Source organism: Pristiophorus japonicus, chromosome 11 (assembly GCF_044704955.1).
Source record: "Pristiophorus japonicus isolate sPriJap1 chromosome 11, sPriJap1.hap1, whole genome shotgun sequence".
Classification (NCBI taxonomy): domain Eukaryota; kingdom Metazoa; phylum Chordata; class Chondrichthyes; family Pristiophoridae; genus Pristiophorus; species Pristiophorus japonicus.
In genome coordinates this window covers 6,262,086-6,278,698 of record NC_091987.1, presented here as the reverse complement: position 1 = coordinate 6,278,698, position 16,613 = coordinate 6,262,086, and the positions used below count along the sequence as shown (strand labels likewise).

The window sequence follows — 16,613 nt, the reverse complement described above, 5'->3', positions numbered from 1 at the left end:
GACACACACTGACTGTTATGTAGGCTGGCGTGTTGGCCGTTTTGTGTCAGCGACATCTTGCAAACAGCTGTTGTTAGTTGAGGGCGAAATGTTGGCCAGGAATCAGGAGAACTCTAAGGTCAAGGCTCTTTAACAGCCACCTGCATAGGCAGATGGTGCCTCGCTTTCATGTTTCATCCAAAGGATGCCACCTCTAATAATGAAGCACTCTTGCTAATCTGCTAGAGTGTCAGCCCAGATTATTCACTCACCTTATAGTTACATAGAATTTAGAGCACAACTGGTCCGTGCTGGTGTTTATGCTCCACACGAGCCTCCTCTCACCCCTTTTCATCTCGCTCTCTCAGCATAACCTATTCCTTTCTACCTTGTGTTTATCCAGCTTCCCCTTAAATGCACCTATGCGATTCCCCTCTACCCTGTGTGGTAGTGAGTCCCACATTCTAACCACTCTGAGTAAAGACGTTTCTCCTGACTTCCCTATTGAATCTCTCTGTGCTACTTCTAGCAGCTCACTGCCTGGCTGTGAGCTTTGCAAAAATGAACATTGCAGAATGCGCTTTTTTTTCACTCTTCTTCCCAGATGTGAATTGTCTTTATAATGTAGGTGAGCTAATATCAAACAGCCTTGAAGCTAAGGGAGAAAATGAGAGTGGAACTAATTGTCTTAAATGGCACGGAGTGTTTTTAATTAATCAGCTAAGATTGTTGCAGTGGTCTCGAGTCGCCACGCGATTGGGCTTATTTCGAGGGCTTGAGTCAGCATGTGTAAGAGATGATTAAATTTGGAACATAAATCAGGGTCGAAGATTTGGAAGAAAGTCGTTCTAAATTTGCTTCAGTCAAGGTTCGTGGTTGCTGGAAAGATGTGTGTGTGAAATGACTAGATTGGACATGGATGTGATGCAGCCACTGTTCTTTCCCCTTCCTCAACATCCTGGTTGAATTGTTGCAAATGCTCCCATATGATGCATAGACTGGCTGGCACCGCAGGTTAACATCTTCCAGAGAGGAAAATGTAAACCGTAAGGCAAAAAAACGCACCGTAACCTAAACAACAGATGTCCTCTGATCTTTCCCCGCCCCTCCTTCCTACTCTTCAATGCATTCGATCAGTTTTTTGTATGAGGGTCAGAGCGACACTTTGCAAATATTGACAGGCTCTTGGGTGTCCCGTTGCCCAGGTTTGCTAAAGAGGGTGCTAACTGCTGAAAGGAAATCGGTGCTCTTTGAATTCATTAATGGGATGTGGGAGTCATTGGCAAAGCCAGCATTTATTACCCATTCCAAATTTCTCTTGCGCCACCTTGAACCGCTGCAGTCCTTGAGGTGAAGGTTTTCCTAGCGATTTGATACAACCGAGTGGCTTGCTAGGGCAGTTGAGAGTCAACCACATTGTTGTGGGCCTGGAGTCACCTATAGACCAGACCGGGTAAGGGCGTCAGATTTCCTTCCCTAAAGGACATTAGTGAACCAGATGGGTTTTTACGACAATCTGGAAGTTTCAGGGTCATCATTACTGATACTCCAAATTTATGCAGTTAACTGAATTTAGTACGGCTCATTAATCCAGGTCTCTGTTCTCGTCCAGTAATGTAACCACTATGCTACCGTTCCCTGGTATACAGCAACAGGAGTAGTGTGCTAAAACAGTCAAATTCTGTCCAATTGACCGCTACTGATCCTTATCCTCACCCAACATTTACACGTGCACTTTCACTTTGGGATTACTGAGTAACAATCTGGATTGGGAACCCTGCCTACTACTTCCAGCTCCTCATTGCTTCCACCAGTCCAGCTGTGTTGTGGTTTGTCAGAGTGCCTCTGTCGTCATACTGGCTCGAATCAGTTAACTCTGTGTAGTGTAGACATCAAATCTGTGACTTTCTGATCTGTACTGCGAAGCTAAGCACTCCTTGATGCATCGCCAAGGAGTTTGAAGTGATTCTTTCTCTCTGATGGAGTGGTGCAATTATTCACAAGAGTTTTAGACATAGGATTTATACATTTCTGCTGCATACAGACCTAAAGGTATCTGATCTGTAGGCGGCTGCATAAAAGATACGGTCTGTCTTGATCTTGTCAGAGAAAAGCTCAACTGGCAGTCAGGTGGAAGATTTTGGTCACGGTTGTGTGATGAACAGAAACGGAATGTGTGTTTGAACAAAAAGAGTAAGATGTTGCTGATCAGTTTTTTTTTAAGTCCATGCATCTGTAGTGAGACATTAGATGTGTGGGCACTTCACCAACTGTTTTTCTTGTTTTTTAAGTAACGAGACAGTCTCTTCACCAAAATGCTGAAGATTCATGTTTTTAAATTCCCCCTTTTCGTCCCCCTATCTGCCGAGAACAGTGGCCTGTACCTTGCCCAAGTGGTCCTGTTTTTTAAAATCTGTGAGCCTCGATGGCTACAGTAACCTAGCAGTTATATTCCTGGCCTAGCAATCTGGAGACTGAGTGCCCAAACCTCCACCCCTATCCCAAGTAGTGAAGCCGAATTCAGTTAATCTGGGCATTTCTGAGCGAGCACCAGGAAAGATAACTGTGAAGGCTGCTGGATTGTCATTTTAAAAACTGGTTTGCTAATCACCTGCACTGCCCCATTTGTGACTCCAGTCCCACCCTGCGAGCCTGACTTTAATGCCCTCGGGGCAACTAACTGAGCGGTAAGTATCGCCTTACTAGTGTTGCCCTCGTCCCAAGCACAATCTTTTAAAAGATGGCTATTTGATGGCGGATGGTTGGGGTGATTTTGGTTGCTGTGGCCTGCTGGTTTAAAGAAACCTCTCTTTGTTTACATTGCACAGTCTGCTAACTGGGGATTTTGGAGTTTGATTTGTAATAAGTGGGTTTAAGATGGCCACATTTTAACTGGGTCACGAGCGAGAGTTGAGAACCTCTGCACTGCGATTGAAGCTGGTTTAAAACCAGTAAATAATTTCTCCCTCCCTAATTCGGGGGCAGTGAAACCAATTGTAGTGCCCCTGCTACTGGCCTGGTTACGGTCGGGTAATTCTCCACAGACCGCAATGCACCCTCCTTGATCTGTCTGTCTGGTTTAGAGACGCATTAATTAGTGCTTTTAGCCACCGAGGTGTTTGTAGATTCGGAGGCAATTTTATTTAAACACCCTTGTGACGAGCCAATTGCCGATAAGATTTTGGTGAGCAAAACAGCAGCTGCCTGATGTATGATCGCTTTGGCAGACAAAAGCGAGGCTGTTGCTGCTTTGCTTGGGGGAGATCAGGAAATATGTACAGCAGCAAATCATGTGACCCAGCTTGAAACTGCCTCAAAACCCCCAAATCTAGGGCACAGGTTAAAGCAACACTTTGTTCGAGTTTGCAGAAGTGTAAACAGTTGCTTTTGTCTGACAATAGCTTTCTCTCTCGTTTTCTCTCGTCTGCACACAACTCCCGCCCCCATGAATAAGTCCGTGCGTGAATGTACTAAGTGATGTAGTGTTAAAACATATAAACAGAAAAGGACCCAGGTCGCACCCCTTTTACTCGAAAGGGAAGAATAATAAGTCCACTAACCAATGCTGGAAAATGCTAGTGTGGGCCTTGGGAAGGACAGAATAGAGTTAAACTGTGGGTTCCCCCCCCCCCCCCCGCCCATCTAATGCTGTATTGACACTCAGCATCGATACTCCTGCATGAATAATGGGTACCCAAGGAGAACTTGCAGCCTAAAACCCTCATTAGTCAGCACCTCGAAGATGAGAGTAGGGATGGGAGGAGGTGGGGGGGGGGGGGGGGCAAAGAATGAAATAATGGGGAGGGATAGAGCCTGAAAGTTGGTCGTTTTGACAAGTATCACATTTACTTCTGCACGTGCTTTATTTTTCAGGTTAAGCTATGCGGAACCCTTGGTCTTTGCTGAAAGACGTGTCTTGCTTTTCTTTAAACGCAGATTGAGTTCCAGATCCCACAACCATGACAAAGCGATCAGCAGAAATAGAAATAGAAATAGATGGCGAGGAAAAGCGGCATTGCACGGAGGAGAGGTACGCTGGGACATCACGCTCTGTTACACCCCATCCCTCAACGCACGCACTTCTTCTCAATGCAGTTGTTTGAAGGATCCTTTTGATTCTGCTTAGTGATTTTTGTTTAATTGGTGCGTTTCTTTTTGAACGGTCGATTTATTTTTTCGCTGCATGGAGAGGGATGAATATTGCTGGGATATGCGGCATTTTTAGCAACAGCTATAAGAACAGGAGGAGGCCATTTAACCCCTTGAGCCGGTTCTGCCATTCATTGAGATCATGGCTGATCTGCAGCCTAACTCCATATACCCACCTTTGCCCTATATCTCTTAATACCTTTGGTTAACCAAAATCTTTCAATCTCAGGTTTAAAATTGACCTAGCATCAATTGCCATTTGCAGAAACGAATTTCAAACTTTGACCACCCTTTGAATATAGAATTGTTTCCTAACTTCAATCCTGAAAAGCCTGGCTCCAATTTTTAGGCTATGTACCCCTAGTCCTAGACACCCAAACCATCGGAAATAGTTTCTCTCTGTCTACCCTAACATCTGGAAAACTTTGATCAAATCACCCCTTAACCTTCTAAATTCTAGGGAATACAACCCTAGTTTCTGTAATATCTCCTCATAATTTAACCCTATGAGTTCAGGTATCATTGTGGCACTCCCTCTAATGTTAATATATCCTTCTTACAGTGTGGTGCCCATAACTGCGCACTGTACTTCAGGTGTGGTCTAACCAGGGCTTTGTAAAGCATCAAGCACTCACAGAGCAAATACAAGGTAGTTAGATGTAGAGTGAAGCTCGCTCTGTTCTGTTCCAAACAATGAGACTCTACCATAACCTCAGAATTGGGCCTCTGATAGTGTAAGGGATATTTTGTGTGTGGCACCAGTTCCTTGATTCAGATTGCCAGCTGAGTGTGAAATTTAGAGACTATTTTGTAGACTCTGACTCTGGGTTTAAATTCCTTTTTACTAGGGGTCCTTTGTCATCAGTCTGATAAACTCCATGCGATTGAGTCCTTCCCTTGTGTGCGTATGTTCCTTGCAGAGTTATTTTTTTAAACCTTCAGTCATCTGTTCCAACATTTGAACACTTGGCTTGTATCCCCTTGAGTACAAAAGATTGAGAGGTGATCTGATCCAGGTGTTTAAAATGTTACAAGGATTTGATGGGCTTGGATACAAGAAAATTATTTCCTCTGATGGGAGAACCAAGACTGAGGGGGACATAATCTCAAAATTAAAGCTTGGCTGTTTAGGAAAGAAATCCAGAAACATTTTTTCACACACAGGGTAGTGGGAATCTGGAATTCTCTCCCCCAAAAGGATGTGGATGCTGGGGGGCAATTGGAGCTTTAAAGACTATCAAAAATGTTGTTGGGTACAAGTATAAAGGGATATGGAGCTATCTATGGTGGGTAAATGGAGTTAAGGTACAGATCAGCCATGATTTACTTGAGCTGGCTCGAGGGGCTGAATGGCCTACTATGAAGAGCAGGTGAGGGCCAAGGTGAGTTGTTGGGGCTAAACAGTTAAATGTTTTTCTTTCTATTACATGAAACACACACAACACAAACTTTTTTTTTTAAATCCCATCTCAGTTCGCACATTGTTCATTTATAGAACTGTTCTAATTGTAGACCAGAATGACCGCTTTCATTTTTTGGTTTAAACTTCCTAGCCCTTTATTTGCTTTTCAGCATTGCAGAGCAGACTGCCATCACCACAGCGGAGTTCGTGAGCCAGTCCATTGACATCAATGAACCTGTTGGAAACCTCAAGAAGCTGTTAGAACCACGCCTTCAGTGTTCCTTGGAAGCACACGAGATTTGTCTCCAAGATATTCTGGTAAAGAATAAGAGTTGGTGAAAGATTGTCGGGAGCATGTGTTCTGTGGCCGTGGTAGACATGGCTGACCAATTCCCTGTACCGCTGAGCTCCGAGTTCAAGTTGCAGCATTTGTGGGTGCTCGGTGTTCCTAAGCAGGCACCAGCTATTTAAAGTCCGATGAAGTTATTGCTAGTACTCTCCTGCCATCTTGAGTCAAAGAGCTGTGGATAGCGGCTGCCAGCTACTTGCTCTCACCCCCTTGGCTACTGCTGGCGCACAACCCAGGGAGACCTGAAGCAAATTTGAAGGAGTCGAGCTTTAAATAAAATGTGGGAAATGTTACAGACCTGACTCGTATCTGAATCTGCTGCTCCTATCTTATCCCCTATAAGTCCTAAATTCCAAACGCCCCATCCTTGCTGACTTCCACTTGTCCTTTCTCTTCCCAAGAGCTCTCTTTCTGAATCATCCACTTCTCTTTCACATCCCTCAAAAGCTTCTTCCAACCCTACACCCCAGTATGCGTTCGTACAACTCTGGTTTTGCACTGCATCTTCCTCTGCTCCAGTACCCGGGTCCGAGACTTCACGTTCCCTGTGCCCTGGAATTCTCTGCCTCAGTCCCTCTTTCTGTGCTTTCAGCAGCCTTCTCGAAGCCTGCCTCTTTGACAGTGGTTGTTTACCTACCTCTACCTCTTTCTCACTTCCTGCTCGAGTCCTCCAGTCCTCATCTTGACACCTTCTGTTGCATGATGGATGTTATGTACAAGTGCAGCTTGTTTCTGATCATCACTGAGTGCATTCATTCATTTTAATGTGGCGTGCACATTAAGGAAAATCAGTTAGCTACTGCTCATTTGTCTTGTTTTAAACCCACCATCAGTTTTAAAAGCCAATGCAATTGATTTTAAATCGAGCTCCATCTTCCATTTTGTGGCAGTTTAAAAAACATTTCTGATCAAGATAAGATCTATGTGGTTGGGGACCATTAACTCCAAAATCGTTTGGCTGTACTGATGAACAGGAACCAAAGGATCAGGATTAATGGGTGCTGTTCTGATTGGAGAGCGGCTGGAAATGGTATTCCCTGGGCGATACTGCGGAGAAGGCGAAGAGAAGATTTAATTGAGATTTTTAAAGTTAGAAAGGGTTGTAAATGAATAGCGAAGGACTTCTTTCTCTGGTTAGTGATCAGGGGTCAGCAGTTTAAAATTGTCAGTGAGGAGAGATTTGAAGAGAAATTTTATACCAAGGGTTACTGGAGCACATAAGGGAGTAGCTGAGGCAGAGACCATATCATCTTTTAAAGGAATTGTTTGAAGCAAAGTAAGATACAGGATTATGGGGAGAGCAGGGCAGAGGGGATTAGTATGGGATTGCTTCAGCAAAGAGCCAGCACTTGCTCAATGGGCTATAAGAACATAAGAAATAGGAGTAGGCCATACGACCCCTCGAGCCTTCTCCGCCATTTAATACGATCATGGCTGATGCTATCATGGACTCGGGTCCACTTCCCTCCTGCTCCACATAACCCTTTATCCCTTATCGGTTAAGAAATGGCCTCCTCCAGTGCTGTAAACTTGTAACTTCTAATTATTTTAGTAGCCTCAAAGTAAGCTTCTTTCATTAAGCTTGTCTGATTGTTGCTGGGAGGACATAGGAGCAAATGTAACAGCTTGTTTTGTTTCTGAATACCAGTTTAAAGAGGCTTAATCTCCCCTTTCCAGGAGCAATAGTTTCTGCACTGTGGACTGTTAGTTCTCTGCCTCTTGTTTATTACCAGCTCTAACTTATCTAACTACCAATTTGTCCTACTTGAGGGAATACTGCACTGTCTGAAGTGCCGTCTTTCGGATGAGACGTTAAACCAAGCCCCGTCTGCCCCCTCGGGTGGATGTAAAAGATTCCATGGCACTATTTCAAAGAAGAGCAGGGGATTTCTCCCCCATGTCCTAGTCAATATATATCCCTTAATCAAAAAGCAGATTATCTGGTCGTTATCACATTGCTGTGTGTGTGCAAATTGGCTGCCGCGTTTCCTACATTACAACAGTAACAACAGTTCAAAAAGTACTTCATTGGTTGTAAAGCGTTTTAGGACATCCAGTGGTCGTGAAAGGAGCTGTATAAATGCAAGTCTTTATACAGTACTATCCCATCTAATAAATTCAACCTTTGCATCGAATAATGTTTTGTCTGTCTTCTGTGATAGCTGGATCCTAGCCGCAGTTTATTTGACCAGGGAGTGAAAACTGATGGCACAGTTCAACTCAGTGTGGAAGTCATTTCCAGACAAGGTAAGCTTGGTCTAGATCTTAGAACAGCTTGTCCTCGCATTGCATGCTGTGTTCAAGGCCGAAGAACAGACGTGTTTTTCCTATTCAGGAAGCATGACCTAACCAGGATGATTGTAAGCAGCCTAATCAGAAATGTGTTGGCATCTTCCCAGATAGTGTGTTCCTTTTTATTTATTTATTTATTTTTCTCTCTGTCTCCTCGTCGCCCTCCCCCCTCCAGCAATCGGGAGCATAACTGAACCCAAATGTGGAGCGTGCTCAGAGTGGCCCCATTATCCCGTGTAAATGGGGTACAGGTGTCACCGTTGGCCACAGCCCCAAACTAAACTTGCTGGGTTTGCCAAGGCTGGCTGCCAGGAAGACCCAAAAGAACAGGCGCCACTAACACAGATGTAGAAGCCGCTTTCCAGTGTTCACAGACTTTTCCTGCAGGCTGTGAATTTGTTTCCCATTCCAATTATTCATTCTCCCGCTCCAGGAACCCAAGCATAAAAATCTAGGCTGACACTCCAGTGCAGTGCTGAGGGAGTGCTGCAAAGTCGGAGGTGTTGTCTTTCGGATGAGACATTAATGCCCCGTCTGCTTCTCAGGTGGACGTGAAAGATCCTATTTCCAAGAGGAGCAGGAGAATTCTCCCCGGTGTCCAGGCCAATATTTATATCCCTCAATCAACATCACTAAAACAGATTATCTGGTCATTATCACAGTGCTGTTTGTGGGAGCTTGCTGTGCACAAATTGGCTGCTGCGTTTTCTACATTACAACGATGACAATACTTCAAAAAGTGATTCATTGGCTGTAATTGGGACGTCCGGTGGTCGTGGAAAGCGCTTCATAATTGCAAGTCTGTCTTTTCTGCCTTGCCGAGGAATATTGAGGCAATAATACTGCCCCTACAGAAGCCCCCAGTGAGATCAGTTAGCTTGGCCGAAACCAAGAACTGAGCCTGGAGCTTTCCTGGGTCAAAGCTACTGTTCACAATGGAATTATATAGAATATACAGCCATTCGGCCCAACTTTTCCTGCTGGTGTTTATGGTCCACACGAGCCTCCTCCCGTCACTCTTCATCTAACCCTATCAACATAACCTATTCCACTTTCCATGTACTTATCTAGCATCTCCTTAATTGCATCTATACTATTTGCCTCAACTACTCCCTGTGGCAGCAAGTTTCACATTCTAATCACTCTCTGGGTAAAGACGTTTCTACTGAATTCCCAAATGGATTTATTAGTGACAATCTTATATTTATGGCCTAGTTTTGATCTCCCTCACAAATGGAAATATTTATCCTATCAAACCCTTTCGTAATCTTAAAGACTTCTATCAGGTCACCCCTCAGCCTTCTAGAGAAAAGAGCTGTTTAATCTTTTGTGATATGTATAGCGCCTCAGTACTGGTGTTATCCTTGTAAATCTTTTTTGCACCCTCTCCAGTACCTCCTATATCCTTTTTATAATATGGAGACCAGAACTGTTCACCGTACTCCGTGTGGTCTAACCAAGGTTCTATATAAGTTTATTCTATCCCTCTAGGAATGATCTCCAGTCATTAGTTTGATTTTTTTTTTTAATGCCCTTATTAACCTGTTGCGCTACTTCTAATGATTTGTGTTTCTCTACCCCGAGATCTCTTTGCTCCATTACCCCATTTTAATTCTTATTTTCCAAAGAGTATGCCGCCTCCTTATTCCTACCAAAATGCACCATCTCACACTTGGCTGCATTGAAATTCATTTGCTGATTACATGCCCATTCTGCAAGTTTATTAATGTCGCCTTGTAGTTTGGCTGTTGTTGCCTGCCTACCTTGTTGGCGGGAAGGGACACCTGCCTGCCCCAATTACTTTTGTTTAAGTGTTGTGACTTTTAGCAGGAGTGGAACCCAAGCTGAACATCCTCGAGATCGTTAAGCCGGTTGAAACAGTCGAGGTGGTGATCGACCCCGATGCAGCGCATCAGGTGGGTGCCGAGGCCCAGCTGGTGGAGGAAACGCAAGTGATCACGTTGGACGGCTCGAAGCAGCTGACGGCAATACCCGACGAGACCTCCGAACAAGTGACGCGATGGGCTGCAGCCCTCGAGGGCTATCGGAAAGAGCAGGAGCATCTCGGGATACCATATGGTGCGCAACTAACTTCACACAGAATGACTTTGTATGTATAGCTCAGAAACAGGCCATTCGGCCCAACGGGTCCATGCTTGTGTTTCTGCTCCATGCGAGCCTCCACCCACCTTAATTCATCTAACCCCATCAACATATCCCTCTATTCCTTGCACCCTCCTGCACCTGTAGCTTCCCCCGAAATGTACTATTCGCGCTCAACCTGCTGTATGCTAGTGCAGTCCCGCAAGATGTATAAGTGGGCAGTGTTTTTGTTTCTTGAATGTTATACTGGTCAAGGTGAGGAACGTCGGTTGTTGGGGAATGGAAATCTTTGTGTCTTGGGGCCTCCAGTGTCCAATTCAAGCACAGCAAGATCAGATACTCGCACAGTAAAGCTTCCTTTGCTCTGCCCCCATCCTCACAAAAGGCCCTCCTGATGTACTCGTTTGACAGTTCTTTTCCTTTCCAACGCCAGATATACAATGGCCTCTCTGAATGAGATTGACAATTTGGAGGTAGTCTCACGCTGTGGTCCAGGCCCGAGACTGTCCAGACTCCTTTAAAGCAGGACCTTGCAACTAGCAGACACTCTTTTTTATATTCACTTTGATTTGTTCTTGGCAATGTTCATTGTTTAAAAACTTAGAAAAGAAGACTATAACAGCAGCAGTTTGCATTTACATAGGTCCTTTAACATAGTAAAACATCGAATACTAACTGACCTATAGATGTTTTGCAAGACGCAGTAAGTTAACTGATTTCTAGAGTTTACTTCACTCCCCAGTACTAGATTTATCTTCCCCTCCTACCTTCCTCCCATCCCCAAATTCATGGTGTTTTCCCTAGACAAAGGAATGGATAGGAAATCTGTTCTCCCAGGTGCACAATAGGACTAACTGACTCCCAATTTTAACCTTTCTCTGTGAGAAAACACCCATCTTTTGCTTGCTACTATATCACAACATCATAGTTTGAGGTCAGGAGCTCAGTGTTTGGTGGAAAGTACAGCACAAAAACTATATCCTGGCACTCCGCCAGAGTGCATTAGTGTTTAAAGATGCTACGCTGTTTGACTGAAGTATTATATTGAAATATTCTATTCCCCCCGCCCCCCCCCCCCCCCAAAAATAAGTTGTTTACAGAGCTGGCTGATTTTAACCAGAGTTAAAATGCTTCAGTTGGTCTCATTTCCCTGGGTTAGAATCGGAAAATATCCACGGGTTTATCGGTTTCACTCGCTAGCCAGCAACTGCCGCTGGAAATGCATTTGAGGATAGAATCAGGCTTAGCTATACTGCCTCACAGTCGAGTCGTCTGTTGACACTCACAGCTGAGGCACGCAAATAATGGCCAGTTGAGTGCGGTACCAGATGATGACTGACACCCAGGGAGCCGTACGCCAGCAATGAGTCAACCGTTTGGCAGGGGAAGGAAGAGGGGAATAAAAGCCACAATATCAATTTAGGAAATGCTTGTTTGGTCGACAGCTCTTTCAGAAAGTCCTGCAGGAGTTTTTAGCAATTTATTTGCAGAGTGACTCAGCTTGATCGGCTGCCTGTCTTCGGGGTCTATATCATGATCTACACCTCCCAAGTGTCACAGGGCCCATGCCTGGTTTCTAATGCTGGAAGTTTAGCCAGCGACCCCATTTTGTCTCCAGTCTCTGACCATAAACATAATTTCTATACCCATGTTGTTAAGAGGCAGGGAGATAAAGTGACGAGGTCTTACCAGTCCAGGCCATAACACCAGCCAGTCACCCAAAATACTGACCTTGCCAAGATTCGGTAAATGACTTGCTAACCGTTGCTTTCTAATCAGAGTGACATGGCAGATGCTGTATCCACTAGCTCGGAAGTCCACAGTAAGCTCCACCTGTACACTCCCTCCCAGTCCCAATTATCGACCCTGTGTAGTATTGGATTTATTCTGAAGCTGGGATGTCTCTCTTGGGCAGGAGATCATTTTTATGGGAGAAAAGCCTTCACGCATTTGTCTGCAGTTTTGGGAAAAGACCAGTTCTGTCACTCCTGATGGAATTGCGGAATACATACGGCATTACTGCTATCAACTCATTTTGTCGCAAACGTTCCGACTGGTTGCAGAGAGGGTCTTTGCTCCTTGTGATCACTGAAGTCGATGTTTCTACCTGGTTGATTTAAGACCAACATTTTTTCTTCCCCCTAGTGTATGTAGAGCTTCATCCGAGCTCTTCTCTTCTGCCCGGCCTCTCCCCTCCCCCCAACAATGCTTTCCACGATTACATTTTCAAAATAACTTGCAGTTCACACCAGTGTTGGCCGTACTCTGAGCCATGATAAAGTAGCAGAGATTGTGTACAAAAAAGCGCTCCAACGCTGTGCATTTAAATAGAATATTCACAGAACTGATGCTCTTCGCATGGGTTTCATCTGGTTGTATGTCTATATTTTCCCGCTTTAGATCCAATTCAATGGTCAGTGGACCAGGTGTTGCATTGGGCCGTGTGGGTAATGAAGGAGTTTGCCATGATTGACGTGGATGTGAAGGATCTGGGCATTCTGGGCAAAGACCTGTGTTCCCTCAGCCAGGATGAGTTCCTACAGAGAGTACCAAAGGGAGAGATTCTGTGGAGCCACTTGGAATTGCTGAGGAAATGTGAGTAAATCTCAGTGTAATGCATTTTCTTCGCTGGCTGAAGATTAGAATTTTAAACTTTCTATCAGAGTCAGATTGTGTCACCAGTAATCAAACAGACGCAGGCCTCAAATTAGCTGTACCTGTCCTGCTTTTAGCCATGGACATGGTTTCCCTCCAATTTTGTCTCCAGTTTCTATCCATTCAATTCAGAATTTTGTTCACTTTCTATTTTGTGTTCTCCCTCTTATATTTTTTTCTTGCCTCATCCGTTTTCCTACCATTCACTTTTCAATCGTCATTTTTACCCTTGTTCTCTTATTCGAGGTGAGTTTGGAGCTCCTCAGAGTGGCAAAGGCCATGCAGGCTTTTCAACTTTGGGTATTGCGGCATAGCCTGACCCTGTCCTTGCCCAGTGGTCTCTCTCTCATACACACACACACACACACACACACACACACACACACACACACACACACACACACACACACACACACACATATATATAATATATATATATATACACACACACACACACACGATGGATGCTGGCGTTCTCCCGACTGTTGCCCTGACTGCATTTTGTGGACTGGCTATTTTCTGTGGATAGCAAAAACAGCTAATCCTGCCCTTGCCCGGGTGCATGGAATATATTTCTTGGGACATGGGCATCGCTGGCAAGGCCAACATTTATTATCCATCACTACTTGCCTGAGAGAAGGTGGTGGTGAGCCGCCGCCTTGAACCGCTGCAGTCCCTGTGGTGAAGGTGCTCTCCGTGCTGTTAGGGAGGGAGTTCCAGGACTTTGACCCAGTGACGATGAAGGAACACCGACCGATATACCTATATTTCCAAGTCAGGATAGTGTGTGACTTGCAGGTGATGGTGTCCCCATGCGCCTGCTGCCCTTGTCTTTCTAGGTGGTGGAGGTCATGGGGCTTCGGAGGTGTGATCGAATATACGTGAGTGTGTATGAAAAAAGTGTGTGAGCGTCTGCCTCACCGCTGACCACAGCTGATTTTTCACCTCCCAACACCCCCACAAGACCCGCCAATACATACTCGCGTTGGGGGTGTTGAGCCTACTTCTAGCATCTCAATTGCCCCCAGTGAGCGCTTACTCCGCGCAGACCTGCAATTGAGGCTAACTCTTTCACCGACCGAATAAAATGCTGTACCCATGACAGAATTTAATTTTGTATTGGGGGTGTAGTTGAGCAGACGTTTCTATAGAATAGGATTAAAATGCTTTGGTAAATGAATTAATGAAGCCTGTTCCTGCCCTACAGATGTGTTGGCAAGCCAGGAACACACGGGTGAAATAGCGACTGTTACCATTGACCAACGTGAGTACTTGCCTCAAGACATGTTTCTGCATGAGCAACATAATCTATGTTGTGCATCTGTTTCTTCTTTTTTTAAACTAACGTTTAGCCTAATCCTGCTCATTTCACAAGTGGCCATATTTTGCAATAGGTCCATATTGATTTTACAGACTTCCAACTACCATCAGCCGCATTATTCACTCTCCTTAGTAAGGCTTTGAGTTATGAAGGGCAAGTGATTTGTTACTATCTGGGTCACAGTTTAAGTCTACATTGTGTTTTTACTATAATGCGATTTCTACTTGTTTTGGGGACTACAATTTGCATTTACATTTTTTTTTATAACTGGGCCCACGGGTATATGGTGACTGAGGAACTTGAGCACATAAATCTAGGCTGACACTCCAGTGCCGTGCTGAGGGAGTGCTGCACTGTCAGTGGTGCTGTCTTTCGGGTGAGACGTTAAACTGAGGCCCCCGCCTGCTCTCTCGGGTGAAAGTAAAAGATCCCATGGCACTATTTTGAAGAGCAGCAGGGGAGTTATCCCGGTGTTCTGGCCAATATTTATCCCTCGGTCAACATAACAAAAACAGATTATCTGATCATTATCACATTGCTGTTTGTGGGCGCTTACAACAGTGACTACACTCCAAGAGTGCCAAATTGGCTATAAAGAGCTTTGAGATGTCCGGTGGTTGTGAAAGGCGCTATAGAAATTCAAGTCTTTCTTTCTGAGACCAATATGTGTGTGTCTTTTTATTCATTCATGGGGTATGGAAGTCGCTGGCCAAGCCAGCATTTATTGCCCATTCCCAATTGCCCTTGAGAAGGTGATGGTGAGCCGCCGCTTTGAACTGCTGCGGTCCGTGTGGTGAATATACTCCCATAGTGCTGTTAGTTAGGGAGGGAGTTCCAGGATTTTGACCCAGTGACGATGAAGGAACAGACATATATTTCCAAGTCAGGATGTTGTGAGACCTGGAGGGGGACATGCAGATGACAGTCCTCCCATGCCCCTGCTGCCCTTGTCTTTCTAGGCAGTAGAGGTCACCAGTTTGGGAGGTGCTTTTTACAGAAGCTATGCTGCAGTACATCTTGTAAATGGTACACACTGCAGCCATGGTGCACCGGTGATGGACAGAGTGAATGTAGAAGGTGGTAGAAGAGATGCCAATTAAGCAGACTGCTTTGTCCTGGATGGTGTCGAGCTTCTTGATGGAGCTGCACTCATCCAGACAAGTGGAGAGTATTCCATCACACTCTAAACTTGTGCCTTGTAGATGGTGGGAAGTCTTTGGGGAGTCAGGAGGTGAGACACCACACAATACCCAGCCTCTGACCTGCTCTTGTTGCCACAGTATTTATGTAGCTGGTCCAGTTAAGTTTCTGGTCACTGGTAACCCCCCCCCAGGATGTTGATGGTGGGGGTTCGATGATGATGCCATTGAATGTCATGGGGAGGTGGTTTGACTCTCTCATTGGAGATAGTCATTGCCTGGTACTTACATGATGTGAATGTTACTTGCCACCCATCAGCCCAAGCCTGAATGTTGTCCAGGTTTTGCTGCATGCATTGTGATTTGTGTTAAATTTAACTATGGGCTTTCTGGTGTTCCAGCATTCTATAGACTCTGGTTCAGTTCCTATGGATTGGAGCCAATGTAACCCCACTTTTTTTTTAAAAAAGGAGGCAGAGCAAAAGCAGGGAATTATTGACCGGTTAGCCGGACATCGGTAGTGGGGAAAATATTGGAATTAATTATTAAAGATGTAATCGCAGTGACAGGATCGGTCCAAGTCAACATGGATTTATGAAAGGGAAATCATGTTTGACAAATCTTCTAGAATTCTTTGAGGATGTAACTAGTAGAGTGAACAAGGGAGATCCAGTGGATGTGGTGTATTTGGACTTTCAAAAGGCTTTTGACAAAGTCCCACACAAGAGACTAGTGTGCAAAATTAAAGCACATGGTATTGGGGGTAATGTATTGACGTGAATAGAGAACTGATTGGCAGACAGGAAGCAAAGAGTAGGAATAAACGGGTCTTTTTCAGAATGGCACGCAATGACTCGTGGGGCACCGCAAGGTTCAGTGCTGGGACCCCAGCTATTTACAATATACATTAATAATTTAGACAAAGGAATTGAATGTAATATCTCCCAGGTTTGCAGATGACACTAAGCTGGGTGGCAGTGTGAGCTGTGAGGAGGATGGTAAGAGGCTGCAGGGTGACTTGGACAGGTTAGGTGAGTGGGCAAATGCATGGCAGATGCAGTATAATGTAGATAAATGTGAGGTTATCCACTTTGGTGGCAAAAACAGAAAGGCAGAATATTATCTGAATGGTGACAGATTAGGAAAAGGGGAGGTGCAACGAGACCTGGGTGTCATGGTACATCAATCATTGAAGGTTGTCATGCAAGTGCAGCAGGCGGTGAA

The 16,613-nt window shown here is 44.8% G+C and overlaps 1 protein-coding gene across 3 annotated transcripts in view; it reads left to right on the top strand.

Moving 5' to 3' along the window:
• The window catches only part of gabpa (GA binding protein transcription factor subunit alpha), a 46,037-nt gene that overhangs the window by 15,681 nt on the left and 13,743 nt on the right, over positions 1–16,613 (top strand). Inside the window, exons 3-8 of one of the 3 annotated variants that reach the window (XM_070893223.1) lie at positions 3,916–4,009; positions 5,701–5,848; positions 8,042–8,126; positions 10,002–10,250; positions 12,675–12,869; positions 14,137–14,193. In XM_070893223.1, the coding sequence (XP_070749324.1) occupies positions 3,939–4,009; positions 5,701–5,848; positions 8,042–8,126; positions 10,002–10,250; positions 12,675–12,869; positions 14,137–14,193 (805 nt within the window). In that variant the 5' untranslated portion in view covers positions 3,916–3,938. Of the gene's footprint in view, positions 1–3,852; positions 4,010–5,700; positions 5,849–8,041; positions 8,127–9,998; positions 10,251–12,674; positions 12,870–14,136; positions 14,194–16,613 lie in introns of all 3 variants that reach the window. The other 2 variants (XM_070893221.1, XM_070893222.1) reach the window with 2 other exon arrangements.